The 25514-nt window shown below is 38.6% G+C and overlaps 1 protein-coding gene and 1 long non-coding RNA gene across 2 annotated transcripts; both read left to right on the forward strand.

Moving 5' to 3' along the window:
• Positions 1-663: 663 nt before the first annotated feature.
• Positions 664-15491, forward strand: MCUR1 (mitochondrial calcium uniporter regulator 1). The gene is made up of 9 exons (XM_088063667.1): positions 664-907; positions 1970-2080; positions 3513-3616; positions 5199-5300; positions 6030-6071; positions 7763-7834; positions 11328-11381; positions 12559-12673; positions 14020-15491. The coding sequence occupies exons 1-9, from the start codon at positions 664-666 to the stop codon at positions 14073-14075; spliced, it is 900 nt and encodes a 299-aa protein (XP_087919793.1). The 3' UTR covers positions 14076-15491.
• Positions 15492-22581: 7090 nt separating this feature from the next.
• On the forward strand, positions 22582-25126 carry LOC148185165 (uncharacterized). The gene is made up of 3 exons (XR_015773963.1): positions 22582-22738; positions 23568-23683; positions 24213-25126. It is a non-coding gene; the product is annotated as an uncharacterized LOC148185165 (long non-coding RNA).
• The last annotated feature ends 388 nt before the right edge of the window (positions 25127-25514 follow it).

Genomic DNA, 25514 nt, shown 5'->3' on the forward strand with positions numbered 1-25514 from the left:
CAGCACATAAGGAAAAAAAAACTTGTTTTCCTGTATTCCTCAGAAATCTGTATTTTTGGCAGAACCAAACAAACAACACACCTGGCCCACTCTAGTGCTTAGGGCACCTGTGGTTAAGGCTCCAGACCCACCAAGTGGTCCAATCCCGGGCATCACTTGGTTAATAACTTCAAGCCCCGAAATCTCAGTCCAAAATTGCAGAGCGACAAGTTCTGTTTGAAACTGTTTGTCTGGTTATGGGGTTACAGCAGCAGTGCTGCGCTGACGGTAGAACTAGATGATCTCAAAGGCCTTTTCCAGCCTTGACGACCCCATGATCCCAGGATTTTATGGTTTTGTGGCCGGGGAGTGTCCGTCTCCACCGCATGGAGCCCGGACCGCCCTCGCAAGCACCGCCCCGCCGAGACGCGGCCCGCCCGCGCCGCTCTTCTCGCCGCGGCCGCTCTGTGAGCCGAAGAATCAATCACCGTCTCTGGCGGCGCCACGTGCCGTGTTTGGCCGCGTCCCGGAGGCGGAAGCGGGACGGCGCCTGTGGCGGAAGTGAGCCACCGGGGCGGCGTGTGCTCGGCCATGGCATCCCAATAGTAGCGACGGCAGCAGCGGCAGCAGCGGTTTCCCTCCTTCCCCTCCCCTTTTCCGCCGTCGGGACCGGGTGGGGCGGCCATGGCCGGGGCCCAGGCGGCCGCGGGCGGCGGGGGGCGCGCGCTGCTGCTGCTGCTGCTGCGGCCGCGGCCGCCCGGGTCGGGCGGCGCCCCACGTGACGGCCGCGCGCCCGCGTCCCCCGCGCGCCGCTGCCTCGGCGACTGGCGGTGCCCGCCCGCAGCGCAGCCGGGCCCCGGCGGCGGCGCCGTGTGGGGAAGGAGCGGCGGGAGCGGCGCGAGGGGCCGGCGGCACCGCGGGGAGCGGGGTGAGCCCGTGAGGATGGGGCGTCCTGAGGGCACTGAGAGTTCGGGCACCGGGAATGGGGGACGGAGGGAGGGTCTGCAGCGCACGTCCCATGCAGAGCACCTGAGGGAGCGGGGGGTGTTTAGCCTGGAGAAAAGGAGGCTCAGGGGGACCTTATCGCTCTCTGCATCTACTGGAAGCGGGGATAACAAAATGCGGGTCGGCCTCTTCGCCGAGACAACCAGCTGGCGGGATAAGAGGGTATAGCCTCAAGCTGTGCCAGGAAACGTTTGTGTTGGACATTAGGAAGAATTTCTTTACAGAAAAGGTGACTGGGCCGCCCAGGGAGGTGGTGGAGTCACCGTCCCTGGGGCTGTTTAAGGACGTGGCGCTCAGTGCCGTGGTCTGGTTCACAACGCGGTGCTCGGTCAAAGGTTGGACTCGATGATCGCAAAGGTCTCTTCCAACCTAATTGATTAGCAGATTCTGCCTCTTGGCGGTTCACCTCATGCCCCACCTCACATTCATTCTGTCAAGGTAGTTTATACACTACACATCCCAGTGGAGACAATGCACTGTCTTAGATTGGCTTTCAGTGTTGAAAATATTTTCTGCAAAACCAGTAAATGGCAAATTGTGAGAAATTACTTCTTGCCTAAATGGCAAGTTATGAAAGTTCACTTCTTTAACAAAGAAGGGACAGAATGTGCAAATTTAGCCCTCCAGCTTTGAAGTGCTCACAGGTTCCACCTGCTGAGGTGATTCCAGTAAAGGAACAGATGCAGGACCCTGTGAATTGGAGGGATTTTTCCCAAAGCATTGTATTCCTTGAGAGCATCTTGTAAGGTCAGCAGTAGCGTAGTGTCCTGTTTTCCAGCTCTTACATATGGAACTTAGTGATCAGATGTCTTTTCACTTCCAAGCAAGCTGTGGTAATCTCAAGACAAACTATTTTGTCATAACTGAAAAAGCATTCCAGGTAGTAAGGAAACTCCTGGAAAGCAAACATGTTGATAAAATATTCTTTCTTAAGAAACAATTTTGTTTTCATTTCTCTCTCTCTTTTTATTTTTTATTTCCCCAGATGTAAGCATCTCTGTGTCATCTTTACAAAGCAAAGAGAATATTTCCTTACTGGGAAATAGGAGGCTTTATTTTGACACTCATGCGCTGGTATGCCTCTTGGAAGAAAATGGTAATTTGTTTGAAACAAGTAGCTATTTTTAATGGTTTTAATGGGTGTTTTTTTTAGTTTACGAAGTGTTACTTAACATGCAGTGTTGCACCTTGATTTTTATGGATTTTTGGGGGGCTTATCTATATACAAGGCAGGGACACATAGGGTTTTCTTCAGCTTCAAAAAGGAAACAGCTTATATAACTTTGTTTGGAATAATTTTTACCCTATTGGTAGTTTAAAATGCTAAGAAAAAATGAAATTTTAAGAACTGGGTTTTCAAGGCAGTGGTTTAAAATGTATTAATTGGATTCCTTCATACTGAGTATATTACAACTTGAATATGCACCAATGCGTTACAATTGGATGGCATATGGGCTACTTTGTATCCTAAAAGTGCAGCTTTTAGGATAGAGCGTCGAATACTCTATAAAATAGTATTATGCTAAAATATAGACAAGGGAATAGATCATTTTGGATTCAATGCTGAGATGGGAGAGGTACCCTAAGATGAAGCTCAATACAGCTGAAGTGACTTGTAACAGTTCTCCATTCCTAAAATGGAGAGATTCCTAGTCCGCTTCCCCTGACAGGTGGTTTCTTCTTTTTCCATGTGCCAGGAACTTCTCAGGAATATCTCCAGCTCTTGTTTGGTATTCTGAGACACCAGTTTAATGAGCTGCTGGATCAGTTGAGTGAGCACAGGTCAGAGCGTCAGGAGGAGGGATAAGGGGAAAGGGAGCCTTTTAGTGGTAGTAAACTTTTATATCAGCTCAGCTGCTGAAAGTGACTTGCTCTCAGCTGTGATTGCTGATGCTGAGCTGCTGGTTAGTTTGTAATAACCATGTTTTTGCAAGTGTTTCTTTCATAATGATTAACTCTTGTTCGTGACATTTTAACTCCTACATTTTGAGGGTGGAAAAGATGAAGGTATTTTTAGGGACAGTGTTTTACTGTAGTTTCCAGTATATTCAGTTCAGAAAGTTTCTAATAGGCACTCAGCAGCTGGTAGACCTAGAATCAGGACAGTTGGCTTTTAGTTGCTGAGTTTTGTACATCTTCAGTGGCACTGAGTATAATTTTTTTTTTTATAGTATAATGAAGTATCTGCTTTTCAGAGTCAGAATTCTTGTTTGCTCATGAAGGTAACCTAACCACATGTGGGAGGTAACATTCCACAATAAGTCTGGAAAATTCCCTGTTTATCCTGCTGATAGTATAATAGTGCTGTACTATGGAAGCAGTCATAGTCTGTACTATGTCACAGACATAGGTCTGGGGTGGGGAAATTTGCAGGTACTATGTTCTATTGTTAGTGCTGGATCAAGAGGTCTGTGTTTTGTTATCTTTCATAACTGGCATTTGCTGTAAATGAGTTATCAGCCAGTAGCATTTCTGTAAACTGACCAGATTTGGATCCCTCTCTGAATGTCGCTTTTTGTTTTGCTTAGGGTTCACTACTCAGCAGTCAGAGGTCATTGTATCTGCATTAGTGAAAATCATGAACACCAACCTGGATATGATTTACAAGGACATGGTCACCAAAGTACAGCAGGTTAGATCAGAGGCAATGGTGGGGTTAAAGTAAATTAGTGCCTTGTATGCCTGCTAATGAAATATGTGTTGCTATTTATTACTATTAGACACTACATTTTAAAAGTTTGAAGGTGAAGAGCAAATATTTCTCTCTATCTACTGGCTGGTTCATTTTGTCTTGAGTTTATCAGACAGTTACCAAAGTGTTATGATGGACCTTGAGATTTTAGTACTGTGGGTTGGTGTGCAAACCACAAGTAGTTTTTTAGTTTCAACCTTACAGTAACATAACACAGAGTTACTGAGAAGGGTTAGGCATAAGAGGTATTCAAGGCATGGATTTGGATTTCTACACATATTCTTTTGCAGACTTGTAACAAGGAAGTACAGATTCTCTCAGTTTGTTACCACCCTGTTATGTGGTACTTTTTTATTTATCTCTGTCTCACAGGGACATTTATGTTGTATTAGAATCGAGCTGAAGTGAGCCTGAGGTTCTCAGCCCCAGGTCACCTTCCGAGCACAATCTGTAAGTTGTTTCATAGTAACCAGGCTGCTGTCTTGAGACATGAGAAAACAGCAGCTGCTCTCTCTGTAGTGTAACAGTCTTGGCAGAAGGGTGTCTCATTAAAAAGTGGGATACTGCAAAAGTGGATTTTGTAGCACTTTCCATCTAGGGAGCTTTCAAGTGAATCTTCTTAGCTTCTGGATTGTAGGCAAGCCTACAATTCTCCTCTTGTGCTGAATTTGTTCCACAGTCACTGAGGGAATGCAGTATTAAGGGGTCCTTTTCTCCCATGTTTAGTTGTATTTTACAACAAGCAGTCTCAGCCTCCTCTGTGCCTACTTTTTGAATGAAAGTTGTTCTGTGTTGAATTTAATGTTGCTACTGGTGGTAGATATTTTCTGAGACTGTTAGATTTGACACTCAAGTGATTTTCTGCCATTAAGATGCAATGTGTAGCTTTGTATGGCAGCTCAGGAATTATGTGGGCTATCAACACTGGGCCACATGATAAATTTGTACTTCCTTATAGTCTTTGATTGCACAAGGGCTTCTGCAGAAAGAGAACAAAGAATTAGAAGAAAGATTTGGAATTTGTGGTTGAGCTATTATCAAAGTTCTACCTTGGTTAGATAGAACCTTAGGGAAAAACAGATTTACAAGTGTGTGTATGTATATGCCTGAAGAAGAGAAAGAATATGGAAGATTCTGGTCTCTGCTGAGTCCATTGAAGAAAAGAGAGAACAAGAGCAACCTGAAGATAGTGAGGAGTAAGAAAAGAGGTGTCCATGCACCCTTTCTGTAGACTTTTTGTAGTATGTCCAGAACACTGGCCCGTTTTTTTCAGTCCTGTGGTCAGGTAGCCTGGAGAGGCATCTTTAGATACTACTTGGAAATAAAATGCTGCAAGGTAGAATCACATTTTCTGACAAAACTGAATTTAGAGTGCTGTGTAAGATTTGTAGGGGTCTTAGTCCAGAACAAAAAGCAATTAAAAAATTTCAGGGTACCAAAATCTTTCATATTTGTAGGCACAGACGAGGAAAAGGCATTATAGTTGTGATATGTTCTGAGATTCATCTTCCTTCTTTTAAAGGAAATTGCACTTCAGCAAATAATGTCCCATATTGGTGGTGTGAAAAAGGACATGATTATTTTGGAAAAAAGTGAATTTTCAGCACTTCGTTCAGAAAATGAGGTAAAAAATGCTGTCTCGGAAAGTGCTAGTCTAGATCCTGCTTTTTTTTTTTTTTTTTTCTTTTCTTTTTTTTTTTTTTTCTTAAAATGATGTAGAAAAGCATCTTGTAAGGATAACTGGGCCTGGAATGTTTTGGCACCTATATTAATGATGTTGTTGATGGAGCAGAGCAGAGGGCACCTTCAGCAAGTCTGCAGATGATCCAAAGCTGGGAACAGCAGCTGATAGACCAGGCAGTTGTGTTGCCATTCATGGGGACATCAGCAAGCTGGGAAAATGGGATGACAGGAATCACATGAAGTTGAACAAATGGAAATGCCCAGTCATTCCCCTGGGGAATACCCTCAGGCACCAGGACAGGCTGAGGGTGACCAAATGGAAAGCAGCTTGGCAGGGAAGACCTGGTGGACACCTGGTGTACTGTGAACTAGTGATGAGCCCTTATGGCAAAAGCAGCCAGCAGCCTCCTGGGCTGTGTTAGGATGGCTGCCAGTGAGACACTGCTGATTTCTGCCTTGTGCTGTTGTTTGGAAGGGCACAGTACTGAGTTAACATGCATGTATATTCATCTGTACACATATTGAGGACATAGAATAGTGCTTGGTTTGCCTGCTTTTTCATATTATGAATTATAGTCACTGTTACTGATCATGCAAATTCAGTAGATTTCTAGATTGTGTGGTTTTAAATACAGTAATAAAGTCTAAAATTCTTCTCCTACTCTCACAGAAAATAAAACTTGAGCTCCAACAGATAAAGAAGCAAGTCATGGTAAGATACTGTGTCAATATAATTAAAAATTAACACCTGTCTAATTAGCTGGAAAAAATAAGTGTTACTTTCAGAATTTTATTTTCTAAGCTGTATTTAATTGTTACCATATATGTGATACTGAAATTGCTGTTGACAGTACACTGGGCTGCAGCAATGGCACTTTGACGTATACCTCATTTATGGGGACAGGAAACTATGACTAGTACAAGAGGTGAACCAAAATATAGCTGAAGAGGTTTTTATGTACTTAATTCAGATTCAGAAAGTAGCTGCCATGTCACAGTTAAGGCTGAGTGAAGTTCTGCATTTAGGGCTGTCTGTACATTAAAGATGCAGCATACATTTAAAATCACAGTACTTCCTATTTTTGGTGGTTTGATTGTTTGATTTGGTGGTGATTTTGTTTCTTTTTTTCTCTGAAGAAAAAACAGAAAAATCTGTCCAGAATTTAAGAATCTTTAAATGGCTTTTTAAGGCCACCAAGTTTGGAACCATTATGTTTGGTCCCATTTGTTTGGGAGTAAATGACCGTGGCAAGAAAACAGGCTCTGTGTAGAAAGCTTACTCTTTTAAAATACATATGGCATCTAATTTTTGAATTTTGACTTATTTTATGGTTTTAGTTGCATGTAAATGAGTTAGTGTAATCCACTGGTAGAGCGTGAAGGATCTGAGTCATCTTTTCTTAAAAGCTAGATGTCTTTATATTTTACTTTGTACTGTAAATTCAATTCTCACAAGGGTGTGTTGTTGTATGCTTCCTCATACAAAAAGACACAATGTAAAATTTCAAGGAAAATTTCTATTTTTTTATTTATTAAACTAATGTGTTCTGTTGAAATGACAACTAAAGATAAATCAATTAAAGTTCAAAATTCAAACACAGAAATTTAGTCTAATTATTGTTAATGCTAAGCTAATGAGTTGGCATTGGCCTACTTGAGAAATGCTTATTTGGCTTTAGCAGTAGAATCTTCCAGAACATCAGCAATCTTTTGCTTCTCCCACATATTCATCTGATCAGCAGTTTGCCACATGACAGATTGTCAGCTGGCTGGAATTCCTGCCAGGAGGTTGCATTAAAATGGCAGCTGTCACCAGGAAAAGCAGGACTCACAGCTATTGATAAAGTCAAATGCAAGTGTGCAACTTAATTAATGGTAGTTTTAAAAAGTTAGATGTTTAAAAATGCAGTAAACATTTCCTGACTCTTAAGATGTCAATAACTTTTTCTGAAAACTCTAGAAGTAGTCTTTAGAAACAGATTTTCTTTTGCATTGGAAGGTGAGAAACTGCTTTGAACATTATTTTGAGCATCAAGGTTGCTTTGTGGAAGGAAGACAACTTACAGGTATAGCCAGACATGGGTTTCTGGATATGAGAGAGATTTACAGGATATATGAAACATTCTCTGCATTTATAGAAGGATGTGCTCTCAGTTAAATGTTGTTCTCAGGGTTAAAAGTAAGTTTTAGTTTTTGATTTTGAGATCCAATTTGTACTATAGAACATCATACTTCCCAGGTGAAGAATACAAATACTTAATACTTCTGAAAATTTAGATACATTAAATGGAGAGCTCATATTCATGAGATATATAAATAAAGATACAATGTATTTGTCTAATTATTTCTGCTTATGATAAAACAGAAGATCTTGCTTGCTGCTTTATCAATTTTTCCTATTAGGATGAAATTACCAAAGTTCGTGCAGATAACAAGTTAAACCTAAACCTGGAGAAGAGCAGAGTAAAAGAACTGGTAAGTTTTGGTTACTTCTAGAAACATTTCAGCACTGAGTAATCTCCAAATTTGGGTAAGAGCATCTTTCCCAAAGAGCATTTTCGTACTAACATATAGTATCACTCAGCTTCAAGATGGTATTTATCCAAGTTACTTGTCCTTATGCTGGTATATACAAGGTGCCTTGTTTGGGTCTGTATGTCTTACCTGTTTTGATGTTGTTTTAATATCAGGATTAACACATTACGCTTAAATATATTAGATATTTAATCTAATATGCTGACTAGTTGCCTAGAGGGTTTTCTATTTTATAGGTCTTTCTCTGTTTACACACTTAGTGTTGTTCACACATTTTGTTGAATCATTGTTGAAGATGTTTCATTTTCTTATATCTAGTTTGTCAGAAAATACCTATTGTGGAACTAGTTGTAATTTTTTTATTTTTATTTATTTATTGTAAGTTATCCTGATTAATATTGTTTTTGAGCTCTGAAATACCTGGTAGATCTGAATTGATGTAATCTTAAATTAGGGTAATGTTGATATAAAATTAGAAGATTAACAAGTTTTTGCATTATGCATAGCACTCTTGAGTTCTGTTCTCATAGATTTATTTTTTTTCAATAGCTTTTAGGATCTCAATGAAATGGCATCTTCTAAATTGAAGGATCTTTTAATGACTTTTTCTAAATTATTATTATTATTTATTTCTCAGTCCCTTTCCCCAGGTATGTCATAAAGACATAACACTTATCTTCAATCCAAGCAGTAAGAACTGTTCAAGTAGAAATCATTTATATTCTGTGTGTGCGCCTAGAAGTTTTTCACAGTGATTAGTTTAGGTAACAGCTGTGTTAGTGACTGAGTATAATGACTAACTGTCTGTTAGCCCATGGTAGATGCTTGAATAAAGTACAACTTGAGCAGGTAGACTTCTTGTTTAAAGGTTAATACTTCATGCTAATGTTTTAAAAAAAATCTTATGAAATGTAATCGTGTTTATGATAAGCTTTGCAATAATTTGGGCTTACAAAACTTATATGAAACCACTGCAGTGGTGATAAATTAGGCAGCAGTGGTTTTTTGTATATTAATGTAGGATCATGGAAACTGGACTTTGGTCTTTTGTGCAGAATGCAATTTTATTTTGCCTCCCAGGAAAGGCAAACTGTGCATGTCAACTTTCTCATAATAAAGTTGACCAACTTTGTAGTCTGTTGTGCAACTATAATTTCATAGTTTCTATGGAAACTGCTCTCTTTTTTCCCCCTCCCCCCACCCCACCATTTAATTGCCAGCTCTGCAATGCGTGAACAGAAGAGGAAAAAGGCAGCTGAATGAGGAGCAGGTTGTAGCACATATGCTGAGTTGGGAGCAAGATGTAATCCAGTGTTTTCTATAGTAGGCACAGCATTATTGTTATATTTACTTCAATTGTAATGTGACTAAGGACTGAATATCCAGCTTTCTGAGAAAAAAAAATAAGGATAATTGAAGATTGCTGTGCATTCTTGCTAAGTTACTTTTCAGAAGAAAATGTCTGAAGTTTTTTAGTTGTTTTAACTTGAAGCAATAAGTAGAATGTTCTTGTCCTTCAGTTTTATGTGGAATAAGTGTTGAAAGAGAATTTCTTACTTTGCCTACACTCATGTTGGCAGTCTTCAATGTTTTGAAATCTTAATGCTTTATCTTTTCTTTTATATAGTTTATTATTTTATAGTCTCTTCTACTTTATTTCTCAGAGAATCCTACATTGCTTAGTGCACATCTCTTTATGTGATTTACATCTTCAGTGTACAGATGGGGTTAAAAAATTTGAAGTACAGTACAAAAACTTGTATATATTCATGTATTTGTGCATCACAGTGCCTCTAATCTTACTGATAAAAACCTCAAGAAGTATCTGACAAAACTGATTTTTTCTTGCACTGTGAAAAATGTGAATTTAAGGGGAAATCTCTCTGTTGAATTTCAGAGTGGGAGGTTTAGCCTTGTCCTTCCTTCTTTTTTTTTTATGCACCATGGTTATCTTGTTACAGACATGATGATGGCTTGCAGTAAAAGGCCAATTTCACTGTCTTAAACCTAAGAGTAAAATCCTTGAGTCTGACCTAGAGAGTTCTAAACACAAAACCAAACTTTAAGAAACATCCAGAAAGAAGCTTGTAGAATATAAATCATTCAGAAGATATGTATCTGGCTATCTGCATCTATTTAAAGTAAAGCAGATGAACTATTTCAGTCCATAAAATTATTTTAATTCTCATGGTTCTTTTGATAGTGATCAATTCCTCAGTTAAGGTCCAATTCTCTTGCATTTCTACTGAAACATAATTTTGATTAGATTATTTTATAAATATTCTGCCATTTTGACACTTTCAAAAATGGAGATTTATATAAAATGTCTGAATTTCTTTTTTTTTAATTCCTGTCTTCACTTTGCATAATTAAGTGACTCCATTAATTGTAGACATACTGTTATTTATCTTTATGTAACTTTCTACATTTGTAGCAGCCTGCTGTGTTTTAACATCAACTTGAGATCAGTCAAAAGTCCAAACAGAGCTCTAGATCTTTAAGGAATGTTTTTCAGTGCTGAGGCATTTATGTAGATTAATCTGATTTTAATGTTAAAATTAAATAAGCTTCCAGAGTGAAGGAAAAATAAGGTGACTTTCCATGTGGGAATGCCAATAGATAAGGTTATTGCTGTTTAACTCAGGATTCTGAGCTGTGTGCCTGATGACCTTAGTACTCTTGACTGGAGGCTGGTGTTTTGTCACTTGTCTATAAATAATTTAATTGTGCCAGTAGTGGGGCAGGAACCATTATAGGTGTCAAGGTAACTCAAGCCTGTTCATGAAGCAGATAACTTGGTTTAAAGGTGTGCTATCCTTATTTTGGATTTAACTTTTCCTTGAATCCAAATAGCCATAACTTAAAAATAAGCTGCAACTTCTGACGATCCACAAACAAAAGGCTTCACAGGCCATGCAAGTGTTCTGTTTTTAACAAATATACCATGAAATGACAGAGGTCAGAACAATCAAATTGTGAGTGCACACAGTGCTGGATAAACATTTTGTTGATAGCTGAGTTTGATGTGATCTAAGAGTTTTTTCCCTTTCCTGAAGGCAGCAGATTGTTCAGTCTTGGTTATGCTTGCATGCTCAATAGATTAGTCAGCTGTTCCAGCGTTACTGTTTAGAGTCATAGATCCTTGCTTTTCAGAAATGCAAATCTGCCAGTCTCTCTTCCAGCTGCTTACTAATATATACAGTTTTTCTGGAAGATAAGTGTCTGAAGAACTTGTTACACTTCACATTTCTGAAGTGTGCTTTTCAAAAGGACAGCTACAGTACTGTCTCCCAAGTGCTGTCAAGCAATAATCTTGTCCAGATTATGAATTTTACATAATTTAGAGACAAGGAAACATGCTTTTAAGTGGGGGGGAAAAAGGGAAAAATGTTTAAGGACAGTATCAAATTTAACTTTATTTTTCCTCTTCTAGTATTCACTTAATGAAAGAAAACTACTTGAAATGAGGACAGAAATAGTGGAATTGGTAAGAACTTAGTAGCTGATTATTACACAGCAAGTCTTTTTGTAATTGTGTTATAGACCTTGTATCCTTTTTGGACTTTGTGATGGCCTTATGCACTTTAACTTAAGTGTCCATAGAATAAAAAGGCTTTCATATATATTCTTAGACCCTCTTTGTGTCAACAGAGCTGTTCAGTAGTCACTGTAAAACCTCATGCATGTAGCATTTTCTGTAGAAAAAATTCCACTCACAATGTGAAATTAATTCTTTCCACCATGTTTAGAGAAACTCATTGCTAGACTGATTTGCCTTCATTGTAGAGGAGTTTTTTACCAAGAACTACTACTTCTCTTTGTTTCCTTTCTGTAGTTTAGGGAATTATCCCTAGAAAGTCATCTAGCAGTAAATCATTAACTGATTCAGAATGTTCTAGTAGTGCTGATTTGAAGCTATCAGCAACTCAGCAGCTGTTGTTCTTAGTTTACAAGTTAGATGTTTCAGTCTCTTCTGAGTAATAATTCTATCCCCTATTTTTTTAGTAGAAGTCCTGTCTTCTGTCATAACCAAATTCTGAATTTGTAGCTGATTTTGTGGTAAAACTCATTGCAAGACAAAGACATGATTTTCTACAACAGAAGACCAATTCTCAGTTTTTCTAATGATCCATAAATCTCTCTGCTCCAGTATGATTTTGTCATGAGAGGCTTTTAGGCTTCTCAATAGCTCTTAAAATTGAGCAGTGACTTTAGTCAGTGGGCTGAATGACAGATTGAAGTTAATGTTTATGCTGTTAGATTGAGATAAGAAGGCATCCAGTTCTGCCAGTTTCTAGATTACTTTTTAAGGAACATGTAATCACATAAATTTCCTGAGTTCACCAAATACTCAATTCCTTGGATATAATCAGCTAAGAAAGAACTTGTTCTCTTTGAATAAGGTCTGTATTAGTTCAGTTGGTTAGAGCATGATGCTAATAATGCCAAAGTTATGGACTCCATCTCTGTACAGACCCTTCACTGCAGAGTTGGATTTATCCTTGTGGATCCCATCTAACGCAGAATATCCTGTAACTTCTGTAAGAATGCCAATTAACATCCATTTAAGGAGAAAGCAAAAATACAACTTGAAGGGATGGGTTAAATTTCTAGATAAACTAGGAAATGTTCAAATTGCATTATTTTGTTGCTTTGCTTTTTAGCACGCACAACAAGACCGAGCTCTGACCCAAACAGACAGAAAAATAGACACAGAAGTTGCGGATCTGAAAACAATGCTCGAATCACACAAACTTGATAACATTAAATACTTAGCAGGTAAGGAATCTGGTGATTGTCTCTGATGGTGAAACTGCCAAACATTTTACAATGTTTGTCAAACTCAATTGTAGAGACTGTATTTATAAAGGCCCTCATTAAAAAAAACAGAACAACAAAAACAATCCAAGAAACAAACTTGTAATAGTCTTAGGCAAGATTAGCAGCCTTATTTCTGTACTTAACCCAGAATAAGTTTCCTATGATTCACAGCTTTACTTTGCATGGGCTTTTTTCAGGTTTTTGTCCTTTATGCTGTTAATAACAACATGTGTAAGAAATCTAAAAGACTGCCTGTTAACAAGGACCAAAAAGTTCTGTGCCTGACTTAATTTATCTAAGCAGCCTCCTGCATGCATTACTAGCATTTCTTCATCCATTTGATGGAGATCTGTGTTCAAAAAAGGAACATTTCAGTTTTTCTGTCTGTTTAAGGCAACATATTCTTTAAACTTCCGTATTTACACAAGTGCTTGGAGAAGATACTATATATGTGTGCCTCCATTATTGCCCTAGGTAATTGTAACACTTTGATATTTTATTGCTGAGTGTGAAGTATTAATAAATGAGGTTTTCAGTACAAAATAATTCTGATTTAGATTTTCTGATTATTTTTTCACAGTTTTGTCAAAAGTACAATTGCATAAGCCTATAAAATTATTAATTATTGCATAAGCCTATATAATAGTACTGTATTCCAGACGTACATTTACAGAGAACCAATAAAATGGAAAATAAAAGGTGCTTTACTAAAATGAGAGGAAATTCTTTTCCCTAGCATTCCTACTCAAAAACAAGTTGAACTCTACATGGAGGAAAAAATAATTTAAAATAATATGCATTGTGTTTAAAGTGCTCCTGTTTGCAAACAAAGGCAAAAATATTTTGTGTGTATGTCTTGAAATAAAAATTTGATTTCATTTAAGGAGAAATTTTAAAAATATTAAGCTGATAAGCCTTGTTAAAAATGGCTTTCATTCGTTTGCTAAATACTTGACTATTTTATTATTCCCATTATTTATTTCCCCGTTTTATATCTGTAACTTATTATATTGATCTTTTTGGAATGAAAAGCAAGTAAGGGTTTCTTTCTGCCTTTTGATAGCTTTCCAGCATCTTTTTTTTCTCTTCTTATTTGTCATATTTATACTCTTCCTACCTTGAAATGGTTTGTTGTAAATGAAAAACTTAATCTCTCACATGGGGGTGGGGAAGTCATTGAACTTCTAGTATTGTAGCAAGATGTGTACATAGCTTTCTGAAGAGATGTTTTGAAAGCTATAGATTTAATGTTGTTTAATGTCAATATTAATGCCATTTTCCTCCCCATCTTTATTTTCTTTCAGGTTCAGTATTTACATGCCTTACTGTAGCACTGGGATTTTATCGTTTATGGATATAACAAATCACGAATTTAAAGGGACTTCTTTGCCTGAAAGGAAAAAAAAGTTTTTAATCTTTCCCTGGGTTTTATCCAAATCTTGACTGTTTTATTTATTATTTATAAAGCAGACTGTTGAGAATGTAACCAAAGACGTGCCTAAAAACATATGCATATACCTTGCATACGTTGAACCTTACCTCTGATGGAAGCACTTTTGCCATTTCCCTCCGTTCTGAGCTGCAGGGCACCTGCCGATGCCAAGTGTCCTGTATAGGCAAAGACTGGCATTCCTGACAGTGGAGTGGGCCTGCATGCTGTAAAGAAAACCAGTGGAATTATGTTCCATTGCCTGCTTAGACTCATTGGCCAGACTCAGTTGTGTGTATTGGACTGAAGTATTTATTATTAGTGTAAAACTGAAGCTACGTGTTCTGTGGCTTGGAGGCACTCTTGTATAAGTGGAGTTTGTGCTAACTGAATCATGCTTACTTCTCTCTCTCTAACACTTGTTCATACAGTTACTATGATCAAATATTTGTTTGGCTATTTTTGTAACATAGCTATTGGCTTGTTTTCCAGATAGCTGCCCAATCAGTTGTGCTCATGAACGAATCTTTTGTAAAGATTGCAGTGTTTGCTGCTAGTTTTGTCTGTAAGGTATTTGTAGAGATTTTTGTGACTAACTTGCCTTTGGTACACATAAGTATTTGATACTCATTCCGTATGCTAATTGCTTACCTTACTACTGTAACTGGAAGCTGGAAATGCAGTGACATGCTGGTTGTGTTAATTTGTACTTAGGTGATACAAAGTGTCTCAGGTGCTGCCTTCTTCATGAATGGGAATTGATACTTCTAGAATGGAAAGAGATTTTAAATGGTGGTTATGAAGCAGGCTCTTAAGCAAGAGAACTGCAGTACCAACAATCTTCTGGGGGTTTTATTGTTTCATTTCTTAAAAAATCATGTTGGTTCTTCAAATGTGGAACTCTAATAGTGATTATAATAATTGAAGCAGCAGTGGACACCTGTAAAGATGTTAAACCCACATGAATCAGGAAGTGCCACTGAAAGCAGTGAATAAAGATGTCCAGTGTATCCAGGTATCTGTCATTCTTCCAGTGATTAAATGACTGTTTTAGTAGCCGAGCTGTCATCTGTATTCTTTCACTTGAGGGAAATCTCCCTTTCCTGCTTGCTCTTCTCCTAGAGCTCAATTTATGCACTGGTAATAAATGCTGCTAGAGCACAGTAATGGCTTTGCTTAATGAAAGTAAAGCTTTTTGGCTACTTTGTGCCTATACTGTAATAACCATTTAACATTTTTCTGGTTGGAAGTGCCAACTTTGATCATGTGCAAGTTCAGAGGAAGAGATGGATGCCTGTAACAATACTATACTGGCCTGAAATAAAAGATTTTGAATATTTCATAGAATATGATGTGTTTTCATTATAAAAGCAACTTTTTGATTTTAAAATGGTCTCTTTGGTTGAAGGTAAGTCACTGATTGCATAGCAAGTCTTTGCAAAGTCAACAGCCCCTCCAAGACTGCAGACAAATAGCAAAAGGAGAATTATTATTGTAGACTAACTAAACAGCCCCTCTAAATTAATGAATTTATACTCAAGACCTTCACCTGTTGTTAAAAAAATTATTTTTATACTAAGTTACAGGATTTGACACTTTCTCAAATTAGACAGGCAATAATTCAGTTTTTAGAATGACTTTGCTGTTGGTCTTATCTTCCCAAGGCAGATGGTTCTATATATGTCCATGGAATCAGTACATGTTGGCCTGCAGGCTTGTGCATCTGACAAATAGTTGCTAAAATAAGTATTTAAGACTAATTTTAAACATAGGGTCTATCTAGCTAAAAACAGATACTGTGCAAATAAATTTCTATTTAGGGCAGGTGGAAGGAGGAAGTGAAAGATTATAGAGCACCAGCATCTTGGAATTGCCAAAGTGTCAGCAAACCAGTACTTCTTGGTGAGTGTTGAAGCAAGGAATAAAGTCCATGTGTCATTCAGGAAAAATACACTATAAATAGAACATAATTATATCCTCGTCCATAAAGTCTTTAAGTGTTGTGTAGAAAGCTTGTTACTCTCAGTCTGTGTGCATAGACACAAAATCTTCTCTCATTTACTCTATCTTTTTAACACTGTCTCATTATATATACCACTTGTATTTATTGCCTTTCCAAAAATTTAGAAAATCCCTCCATATATTTCCAAACACAAATCTAACAAAGATATTTAAACTCAAGGAATGAGAATTTTGGTACAGGCAAGAATCTGTTACAGAATCACAGAATGGTTTGGGTTGGAAGGGACTTTAAAGATCATCTTGTTCCAGCTCCCCTGCTATTGACAGGGACACCTTTCATAGATCAGGTTGCTCAAAGCCCCATCCAACCTGGCCTTGAACAGCCAGGGATGGGGGCATCCACATCTTCTCTAAAGTGAAAAAAATAAAGAAGAAAAAAAAAATCCAGAAATGTTAGATACCTCACACTTTCTCTTTAAGTTAACTTGCCAGCTGAAGCTGAGCTCCAGCCTTAATTTGCTTTCAAGAAAAGTCCATTTCTATTGTGAGCATGTAAGGGTCTGTTTATACTGACACTAGTTGTGAGTTTTTCCCATAAATTTCCCCATTTACATAGCAAAGATAGAAGGTTCTTTAAGATTTTTTTCAGGAGAAGGAAATTGAGAAGCATTCCATTTGCTGGAAAGCCCAAAGCACCAAAACTTTGTGTTTTGCAGAACACATTCAGATTGAGAGTTCTTACAAAACTGTATTTACTTGTGATATGTTACTGGGAGTATCCTGAGTTTGTCTATTTTGCTTTCCTTCTTGTTTTCAGTAAAAATCTGCAAGGGAGCAGTCTCTCTTTCACTGGTATGTATTAGACAAATTATTTGCTTCAAGTATTTTATTACTATTAAATCCCATGCAGTCTAGCCCCTTCCCTATTGGAAGTGTTGCTTGCATCATTCATTTCCCAGAATGTTGTAGAGTTGTACTTAAAACCACAAGTTGACAAATGGAAACATATTTTTAACGTAGATACGAAATCTGCTTCAATTTTACTAACCACGAATGTTTTGGTTTACTAGAATAACACTTCTCCTAGTTGTGAATGTTCACTTAAATGACCTTTCCAAAAATGGTGAAATCCTAGCTCCAAGCAGCTATTAACAGTATCTTCAAGATGTTTTGAGTCATACTGCTTTAGTGGACTTTTCTCTTCTTACTCTTGCTACCATCTGCAGACCTTGCACAGGAAAACTGGTGAAGTTTTTCATGTGGTTTGGGGTTTTGGAGTTATTTTAATCAGCAAACTTAGGTAAATTCCTGTAACTAGTTCACTTGAACTACTGCAAGATGTGAGCAAGACCTAGTTTTGCATTTATCTCCCCACTGAGTTTTCAGGAATCAGGTAAACTGCCTTTATTGTGATTTCTAAAAATTATCAAAACTCTGCAAGACAATTTACTATTTAATAAAACTGCTATTTAAAGCCTCTTTTCAAGGAATAAGTACACAGTAAAATTAATTTTTAATGTTTTAATGTATTTGAAAATTATTTTTTAGTTTTTGATACTAATGGTTTATTTTTGTTTTCCCTTTATTTATAAAGATCTTGAATTTAAAGAGGTATTTGTTGGTGAGGTTTTTGTTGTTGGATGTTGGTTTGTTTTTTATTTTAGAATAAATATTTCTGTATAAGCAATACATTTCCTTTAGTCTCTAAACAGAAAGTTCATTTACAATCAAATATATGCCTGGAGTTTTGGGGGTTGCTTTAAGCAGAAACAAATGCACACTCCCTTGGAGATAGATGGCCTGCTGTGTCTTTGTTAGGAAAGCTTCCTTTGGCTTAAAACATATTTTTTACCCTATTGGTAAACATTTTAAAGTGGTAGTGTTGATTCCTTATTTTACACTCAAGTTCTATGTCAGAGCAGTCACCCCTGATCCTTAACATGCAGTGCTACACCTACACAGAGATCACAGAAGAAGATGGCCAGTGTTTGCATAGTGCTCCTTTGAAATCTGCCTGTTCCAAGGAAGATGATTTTGGTTTTCTTGGGAGGGTGCCCAGATGGTATCGAAAACAAAATTCTGGAAACAAGTAACAAAATATTGCAACAAATATCAACCTTGGGCCAATGTTTATTCCCGTAGTGAGGCATGTCAAGGTGGTGTAATATTTCAAATACCCCACGTGTGATATGCACCCTGACAAACTCTTAGAAGTGCATTCGGTTCCCCATTGTGTTCTGAAGCTATATCAGCTTGATTCAAATCATGAGTAATACTACCCATGAACAGTCTCTTCTTGTTGCATTAGCAAAAATGTAGTGAGGGGAAAAAAGAAGGGTGGTTTGTTGTTTTGATTGTGGTTTGTTTTTTTTCCCTGCAGGAAGTGGCACATGTTCTGTGAGAACTTTAAACAGAGCTGTGTGGTACATGAATATAACAGTGGTATATTTATAGCAGCAACTGAATTTGGTCAAATCCAGCTTGTATGCAGGGCTCCAGGGTTTGCATCAAAACCGACAGAGGCAGTAATAGTTGCCTTGGCGGGGGTCGGGAAGGGAAGCAGGGCAGGTTTCTCAGCATGAAGGGAAAACTGGGCATTTATACTGCTTACACTTTGATCTCCAGCATACTTTGGTCTTTCTCCATTGTTAGAAACCCTGTAGTCCTCTTGTGCAGGACTGTTGGTAATGCATGTTGCTTCATGAATAGGCAGCTATTAAATGTGTCACTTTTAATTGTGATTTTGTCCAGAATAATGGGTCACTCCAAGTCATTCTCTCTTTACCCAGGATATAATTTCTTGTGGCAAAGGTACACTGTGCTTTATATACAAAGGCCACTGTAGAAGCTTTTTTAAAGGCTACTTACCACAAGCAGATCCAGATAGTGGCAGGAGATTTTCAAAATGTTTTATATTGTGGCTTTAAAATAAGTCAATTCCTTTTCCTCATGGTTTACATGCAGAGTTCCCTTGTGTTCCTTGACTCCAGCTAAGCCAAGAACCTAGACACCTCTTGTCTGAGCTATTAAGCTCTTCGCTGAGCATTTGAGACCAAATAAAGTGACAGGCATGTGCCTATTAAAAGAAAAGACCTCTGCTGGTGCTCAGAAGAGACTGAACATGCCTAGTGTGGATCTTGCACATGGATTTTGCATTTTTGTTCAGTGGGTTTTTTGATGTAGTTAGTTACCTTGTCTCATGTTACATTGCACCACCACACAGAAGGACTGGGCTCTGAGAAGTTTTTTAAGAAGGAGCTCAAATTGTGTGGAAATTGAGGGGGGTAAAGTGCTCACACTTCCAAAATCCATGGGAAAAGCATTGCAGAGATGTTAGTATTTTCATTCCCTCTAAAAGGGAACCATGTTTAAAAAGAAACTGAGTTGATTTATTTCTTTAATCCTTCTAGCCACCTTCTACTCTGCATTGCAGCATGCTCTTGTATGTGAATTGTTTCATTTTTAATAATCTGGTTTGGGCATGCCCAAACTACAGCTCTCAAAAAAAGCTATGCAAAGATTACTCTCTTTTTACTACAGTAAAAATGCATTCAAGACTTCAGCATATATGTATTGTCTGCTGAGCTGCTTAAGCAGCTAACGTGTCCTGTTTGCAACAGGGTCCCAGTTTGCCCTGAGGTATCAGACCACGCCTGACAAGTTATAAATTTGGTGATTCATAAGGTGCAGCTAACTAGAGGGTTGGGAATGTCTAAGGAAGCTAATCCTGTTTGATAAACAGTGGTAGTCATCAGCTAACAAAGAAAAAATATGCTCACTGTGAAAGGTAAATGTTCAATAGAAACCTCATCTCCATTTGCTTAAAAGTCCAATTTTTTGAAAGGTATTTTCTTTTTCTGCTGTTACTTAGCAGGGAAAAAAGAAAAAGAACAACATAGCTCTGTACTTAGGTGCTCTTACCTCATTTTCCTTTGCAGCTCCTATCTTCGAATTTTCCATATGTAATTTAATAAATTCTTTTTGATTTTTTATATGCTATTTGTAGTTTCAACATTGTTTTCAAGCTTTCTTGTCCCTGCCAGGTTGTAGAGAGGTTTGGAGGAGGCAGTGGTTGTTTTTCAGTGTGTTCTTAATGAGGGAATTAATGTATTTCATAATAAAACAATGTTCAATGCATTAAAATATGACCAAAGGCTCCCTTTCAAGCCTTTACTTGTTGACTGAAGTTAAAGGCTTATTTATATGGAAGCTTCATATCAGTCTTCTGATTGATGCTTGTTTAAGTTTTTGTACAAATTGTATTTCAAGTAGCAATTTAAATATTTTTGTACACTGTTAGTACATCACCACAGGCAGCAAAACCACAAGACCCTGAGGTACTCAAACGTCTCTGAATAAAACAAGCCACTGGATCACATATAAACAGATACAAATATAGGAGGGGAAAAATTGCAAGGTGCTGGAAGTCTGTGTACTGTAGAAATATCTAAGATACCAAATAGATAAGACAGTAGCAACAGTGAAAGAAAACATAAGCAAAGCTAGTCTCTTTGGTCCATAAATGAAGGTTAAGGCATGTGGCTCCTCTTTGCTCTTGGACAAAACCCAGCAATGGAGACAGGCAGCTGTTCAACAACGGCCTTTGCAGCAAGTGTAGCTGCCTGTTCCTGTAGCTGCTGGTAGCAGTGTGTTAACCCAGAAATTTCTTCACTGTGAAGGTGGTGAGGCACTAGAACAGGTTGCCCAGAGAAGTTGTGGATGTCCTATCCCTGGAAGTGCTCAAGGTTGGATGGGGATCTGAGCAGCCTGGTCTGGTGAAATGTGTCCCTGTCCATGGCAGTGGTGTTGGCAACCGATAGTCTTTAAGGTCCCTTCCAACCCAGCCCTTCTCTGATTCTATTAAAATGGAGCATTATTTTGTGTAGTTTTCTGCTGTCCTGGGATGAAGCACATTATTACAAATAAGTGAAGTTTTATATAAACTGCGTTAGACTTGGTGTGAAAATCATAACTTAAACTTGATGGGGATTGGCTTTTTTTTAGATCTTTTACCTATGTTGCTCTAGCATACTGTGTTTGAGTCCTGATTGCTGATGACCAAAGGATGATTGTTCTTTGCTAATTACCCTTACTGAAGTAACAGCTGGGGTAAGTGATGTGGTGATAGATCTAAGTCAGAAGGAGCTGTAGCCATGCTGTTGAATTTCTGTAGAGAGATTAGAGAGCCTATAAAAGGCCAAAATCAAGAAAGGTGAGTTGCTTCTTGAAGCACTGCCTCAGGGGGAAGAATACTTGAAATATATACAGATAATGAAGGGGAAAAGCTCAAGAAATGGTAACATTAAAGAAGACCTAGGACCAATAGCAGGAGCAAGTTAGTTGCTAAGTTACGAGGCAATTTTGGACAGCAGCTATGTAGGCAAGGATGGTTTAACAGGTCTGTGCCAAAGTTCCCATGTTCAGAGGTTATATGGAAGCATTATCTCAGCATCAAATCAGCACACAGAGTGCAGAAATTCTGTTGTTGGGAGAGATACCTGCACTGCCAGGGAAAAGACTGCCTTGCTTTCCACTCTACACAGGCTGGGGGAGCTGGCCAGTGCCAGCCTTTATGCCTTGCTCAGTCCCACACTCAGATGAGTCCCTCAAATTCCAGCTCCTACTGGGATAATTATACAGGAAAATCCAGCTTTTGGGAGCAGGAAGGTAGTTTCTGACTGCTTCTCCTAGCACGTTCTACCACGTCCGCAAGCACTTCAACCTTTGGCCCTCTCCGAAGAGATCCCAGCCTGCCTGAGGATAAGAGACAATGGCCCTTGGCATAATCTTTTCTGCAGTGGGGATGAAATAGGGCCATTGAATGACAAAAAGAGACTACTCTTCTGCTGGGATCCCAAGGGCTGAAGGACTTTTGTCGAAGAATGGATTCTAGCATTTCCAAAGACAAAGGATGGTGAATTCAGTAATGAGTCCCTAGATAGCCAGAATAATAGATTCACTCAATTTAAACCTTGTCCCAAGGGACCTGTAGTGAGTTGCTTTTTTTTTTTTTATTTGTGGTCTCTGCCACCACAGAGCTCAGATCAATGGAAATGCTCATCAAATATGGAACTGGCACTTGTGATGGAGATTGACAAATATGGCTAAGTACAGCTGTGTGTTACAGAGACTTAGTTCCTTGAACTGATGCTGTGGTCTGATATAGGCTGTTTCCAGAATCTTTATTTAATTCCTTTTGGTATGTGATAAATGTTAGTCAGCTAGACAGACTTATGAAGCCACATTTGATCTGTATGACAATTACAATTCTTTGAGCTCTTTCCCTAATACATCCAATTTCATTTACTGAGGATTGCTACCTCCACTCATTCAGGGAGCTGTTCAAATAATACAAAGGAAAGAATACTTGGAAATGTAAAAGGAAAATTGCACAAAAGTATAGTTTTATCAAGAGTAGATTGTGCCAGCCTAATATGCCAGATTTCTTTGGTAATAACTGTATAACAGACTTTCTAGGCAAAAGAAGCTCTATGGATGTAACAGATCTTGACTACAGGTTCCACATAACCTAACTTGAAGGAGACATGAAGATAATGCTGTTAAGAAGTTACCTGATGATGGCAAGACAAAGAGTTCTGTTCACTGCTGTTCAGGAAAGGCCAGTTCAAACTGTAAGTGTTCTGAAGAAGAGCTACCAGGCTGTTCTGAAATATGATTCACTTACCCTAACAAATGAAAACTGAAGTCAGGCAGGCTCTGGGAATGCTCTCACAGGTGCTATGTTAGTAGCAAACACAAGAAAAAGGAAAGAATTATTTAAGGTGACAGGCACAGACTTACCACAAGTACACTCTAGGGTGGAAATCATAAAGATATTCCTGACCATCAAAGAATTTAGAATTTGGAATAGGAATCCAGCAAGAAGAGATATGGTTGGAAAACTTGTGTGAACCAGTGGAGTCACATTATAATGTGACTGTGTTGTGCTTATCTTACCAAAGATAGGACTCCATAGGGAACTTACCTCTGCTGTAGGCTCATATAAACAATGGAGGGAAATGCTTTTTATTTTTTGGCTATCTGGAAACTTTTACCAAAGCTGTAATGCAACATTATATCCACTGGTTCAAGCATCAGGAATATGTCAGCATTTTTTTACAGTAACTTCAGTAGATCAAAAAACACATGTCATGCCCTAGTGTTCAATGAGTATGAAAAATGAGATTTTTAAAGGCTTGAGGTTTTTTTTGTTCTTCTAATCTTCTGCCAATACATATGAAATAATTTACTTATTATTATTATTAAGACATCACTTATGGGCTATTGCCCTCAGTATTACATGAGTTTAAAAGGGGAAACATCTAGATTCTGAAGTGTGCTATGCCTTATTTTGATCTTGAAATGATATTTTAAATTTCTTTAAAGATATTTTTAATATATGTGCACATCTAATTACAGCTAAAAGTAATTTATACTTCAATTATCCTCCCTTTCTGCTAGGTCCTCAGCAGATGAACAAGCCCAGAGAGAGGCTTTAGCCTGGGTGCTCTCTGCCTCACCACACTTTAATGGATCCTCTCTCCTGCTCCCAGAAGGGAGTCCAAAGATGAAAAAGGGTAAGTGTGTGTGAAATATACACACACATGCACAGAGGGCAGGAAAGGACACATCTGCCCTGTTCTACACTCACTGTATCCAGCCTTAGTATTTAAACAGAGTTACTTCTGAACACACAGCCCAGGTTTGAAAAAGGAGTTTCCCACACTGCTATGAAAAGTTGTTTCTTGGAGTGTCAGAATCCAAGGCTCGCAAGCAATTTGATTGTTTTACAGTCTTCTTAATCTCCCTTTATGACTTGCATGTTCTCTCCCTTATTCAGTCCCAAACTGCAGATGCCTCATTTCACCACAGCCTTAGTGCCTTGCCCTGCTTCAGTCTGGGCAGCTCCCAGGGGTACCTCTGCTGCTCCCCACTGTCCTGGTCCTGCACAGGCTCTTGCTGGAATCTGGGGTGCAATTCCAGCAGCTGGTCTCAGCCCAGCTAATGCTGATGGGAAGCTGCAGGCATTTTGAGAACACATGAAATGGAAGCCTTTTCTTGGGTATTGATGACACAAGTAACCTCTGCTCCTTTTCTGTCCACCAGCTCCAACTGCTGGTCACCATCCAGCTCTCGAATGTTGCAACTCTGCCTTGCAAGCCTCTGTGTTCTCATCCTTTGTTCCCAAGCCCCGCTCCTGCTGGCAACACCATGTTTTGCCTCTGGCAAAATGACACACATCTGCTGCTCCTCAAGGGCTGTCTGTCATCCTGCCCTCCTCCACCAATACAAGACTTGCCTTAATTGGGATTTTCAGGTGTGATAGAAGAAGAAATTAAGTTATTTGGGAGGTTCAAGCTGTCAGCCTACATGTTCTCTGTTATTTACTTATTTTTTTACTTTTCCTCAGGAGAAATAGATAAGGTCCTTTAAAGCAGGTTCTTAGTTGGCAGCTTGGTGAAGGAGCAGTGAGAATGTGTATTAAAGAAGCTGGAATAAACAACAAAACCAAAACATAAGGTCACAATTCAAGCAAATATGCCAGAGGGAACACTAGGAACAAACTATGTTTATTGCTCAATATAACCTAAAGTCCAGACAGTGTGAGAATGCAGTCGAATGGAGCACTCCTGAAGCTCGGAATGAAGAGGTGCACAGAGAGCAGGCCACAGAGGAGGCAGCATGTTTTTCTTTGAAAAGGGTCAATAATGATTGTGCAGTAGGCTGGAAATACTTAGTCACGTAAAAGGTGTCAGTGCTAGCAGCAGAATAGAAGCTTTCACATGTTTCTTTATTAAAAAAAATGAATCAGACATTAAGTGTTAATGTGAGACAGCGGGTCAGTCACCATTTCTTATACAAGCTATTGCAGCTGAAAATGACTGTGGGAAAACTTCCTAATTAGCCCTGTTGGGTTTTTTTGTTTTTTAAGAGAAAAGCAACTGAACTTCTGAATCTAGTTTCCTGTGGAAACAGCTTACACAATCAGTGTTTGTCCTGTACCTAATACTTTTTGTAACCCTCTGGCAAATCAGGTTTTGACTAAAGCTGAAAGAGTGATAGTGTTGGACATGATTATATTTTTTTAAACATTTCATGAAGTCTGGCAGCAGGATAAGGGATGGAGTCAAGTTACTACCCTGACTGAAGAAAAGGCTCTCAGCCATTATGTGTTGGTCCCAGCCAGCTGGCAAGGCAGCACACACGTGCCGACAGTGAGTATATTTGTAGCTTCGAAATAGCCCCAGTTTGTTGTCTCTAGGTAGTGGCAGGGTGATCGGAGGCATGAGGAGAGATGGGATTGTTGTGGTGAAGAGAAAGAGATGTGGGACAAAGGACTCAAATCCGTAGGAAATCAGGGTTCGTTAGTTGTGCTGCTCAGGAACAACACGTTTATCTAACAATAGC

The sequence above is a fragment of the Pseudopodoces humilis genome, chromosome 1 (assembly GCF_049639895.1).
Source record: "Pseudopodoces humilis isolate 2021_Gansu_Grassland_sample_001 chromosome 1, ASM4963989v1, whole genome shotgun sequence".
Classification (NCBI taxonomy): domain Eukaryota; kingdom Metazoa; phylum Chordata; class Aves; order Passeriformes; family Paridae; genus Pseudopodoces; species Pseudopodoces humilis.

Excerpts from the sequence above, each read along its gene's own strand:
- MCUR1 (XM_088063667.1), top strand. The coding sequence starts at position 664 with ATGGCCGGGGCCCAGGCGGCCGCGGGCGGCGGGGGGCGCGCGCTGCTG. Across the intron at positions 5,301-6,029 it reads CACTTCGTTCAGAAAATGAG|AAAATAAAACTTGAGCTCCA; the intron begins GTAAAAAATGCT and ends CTACTCTCACAG. Across the intron at positions 7,835-11,327 it reads AGAGCAGAGTAAAAGAACTG|TATTCACTTAATGAAAGAAA; the intron begins GTAAGTTTTGGT and ends TTCCTCTTCTAG.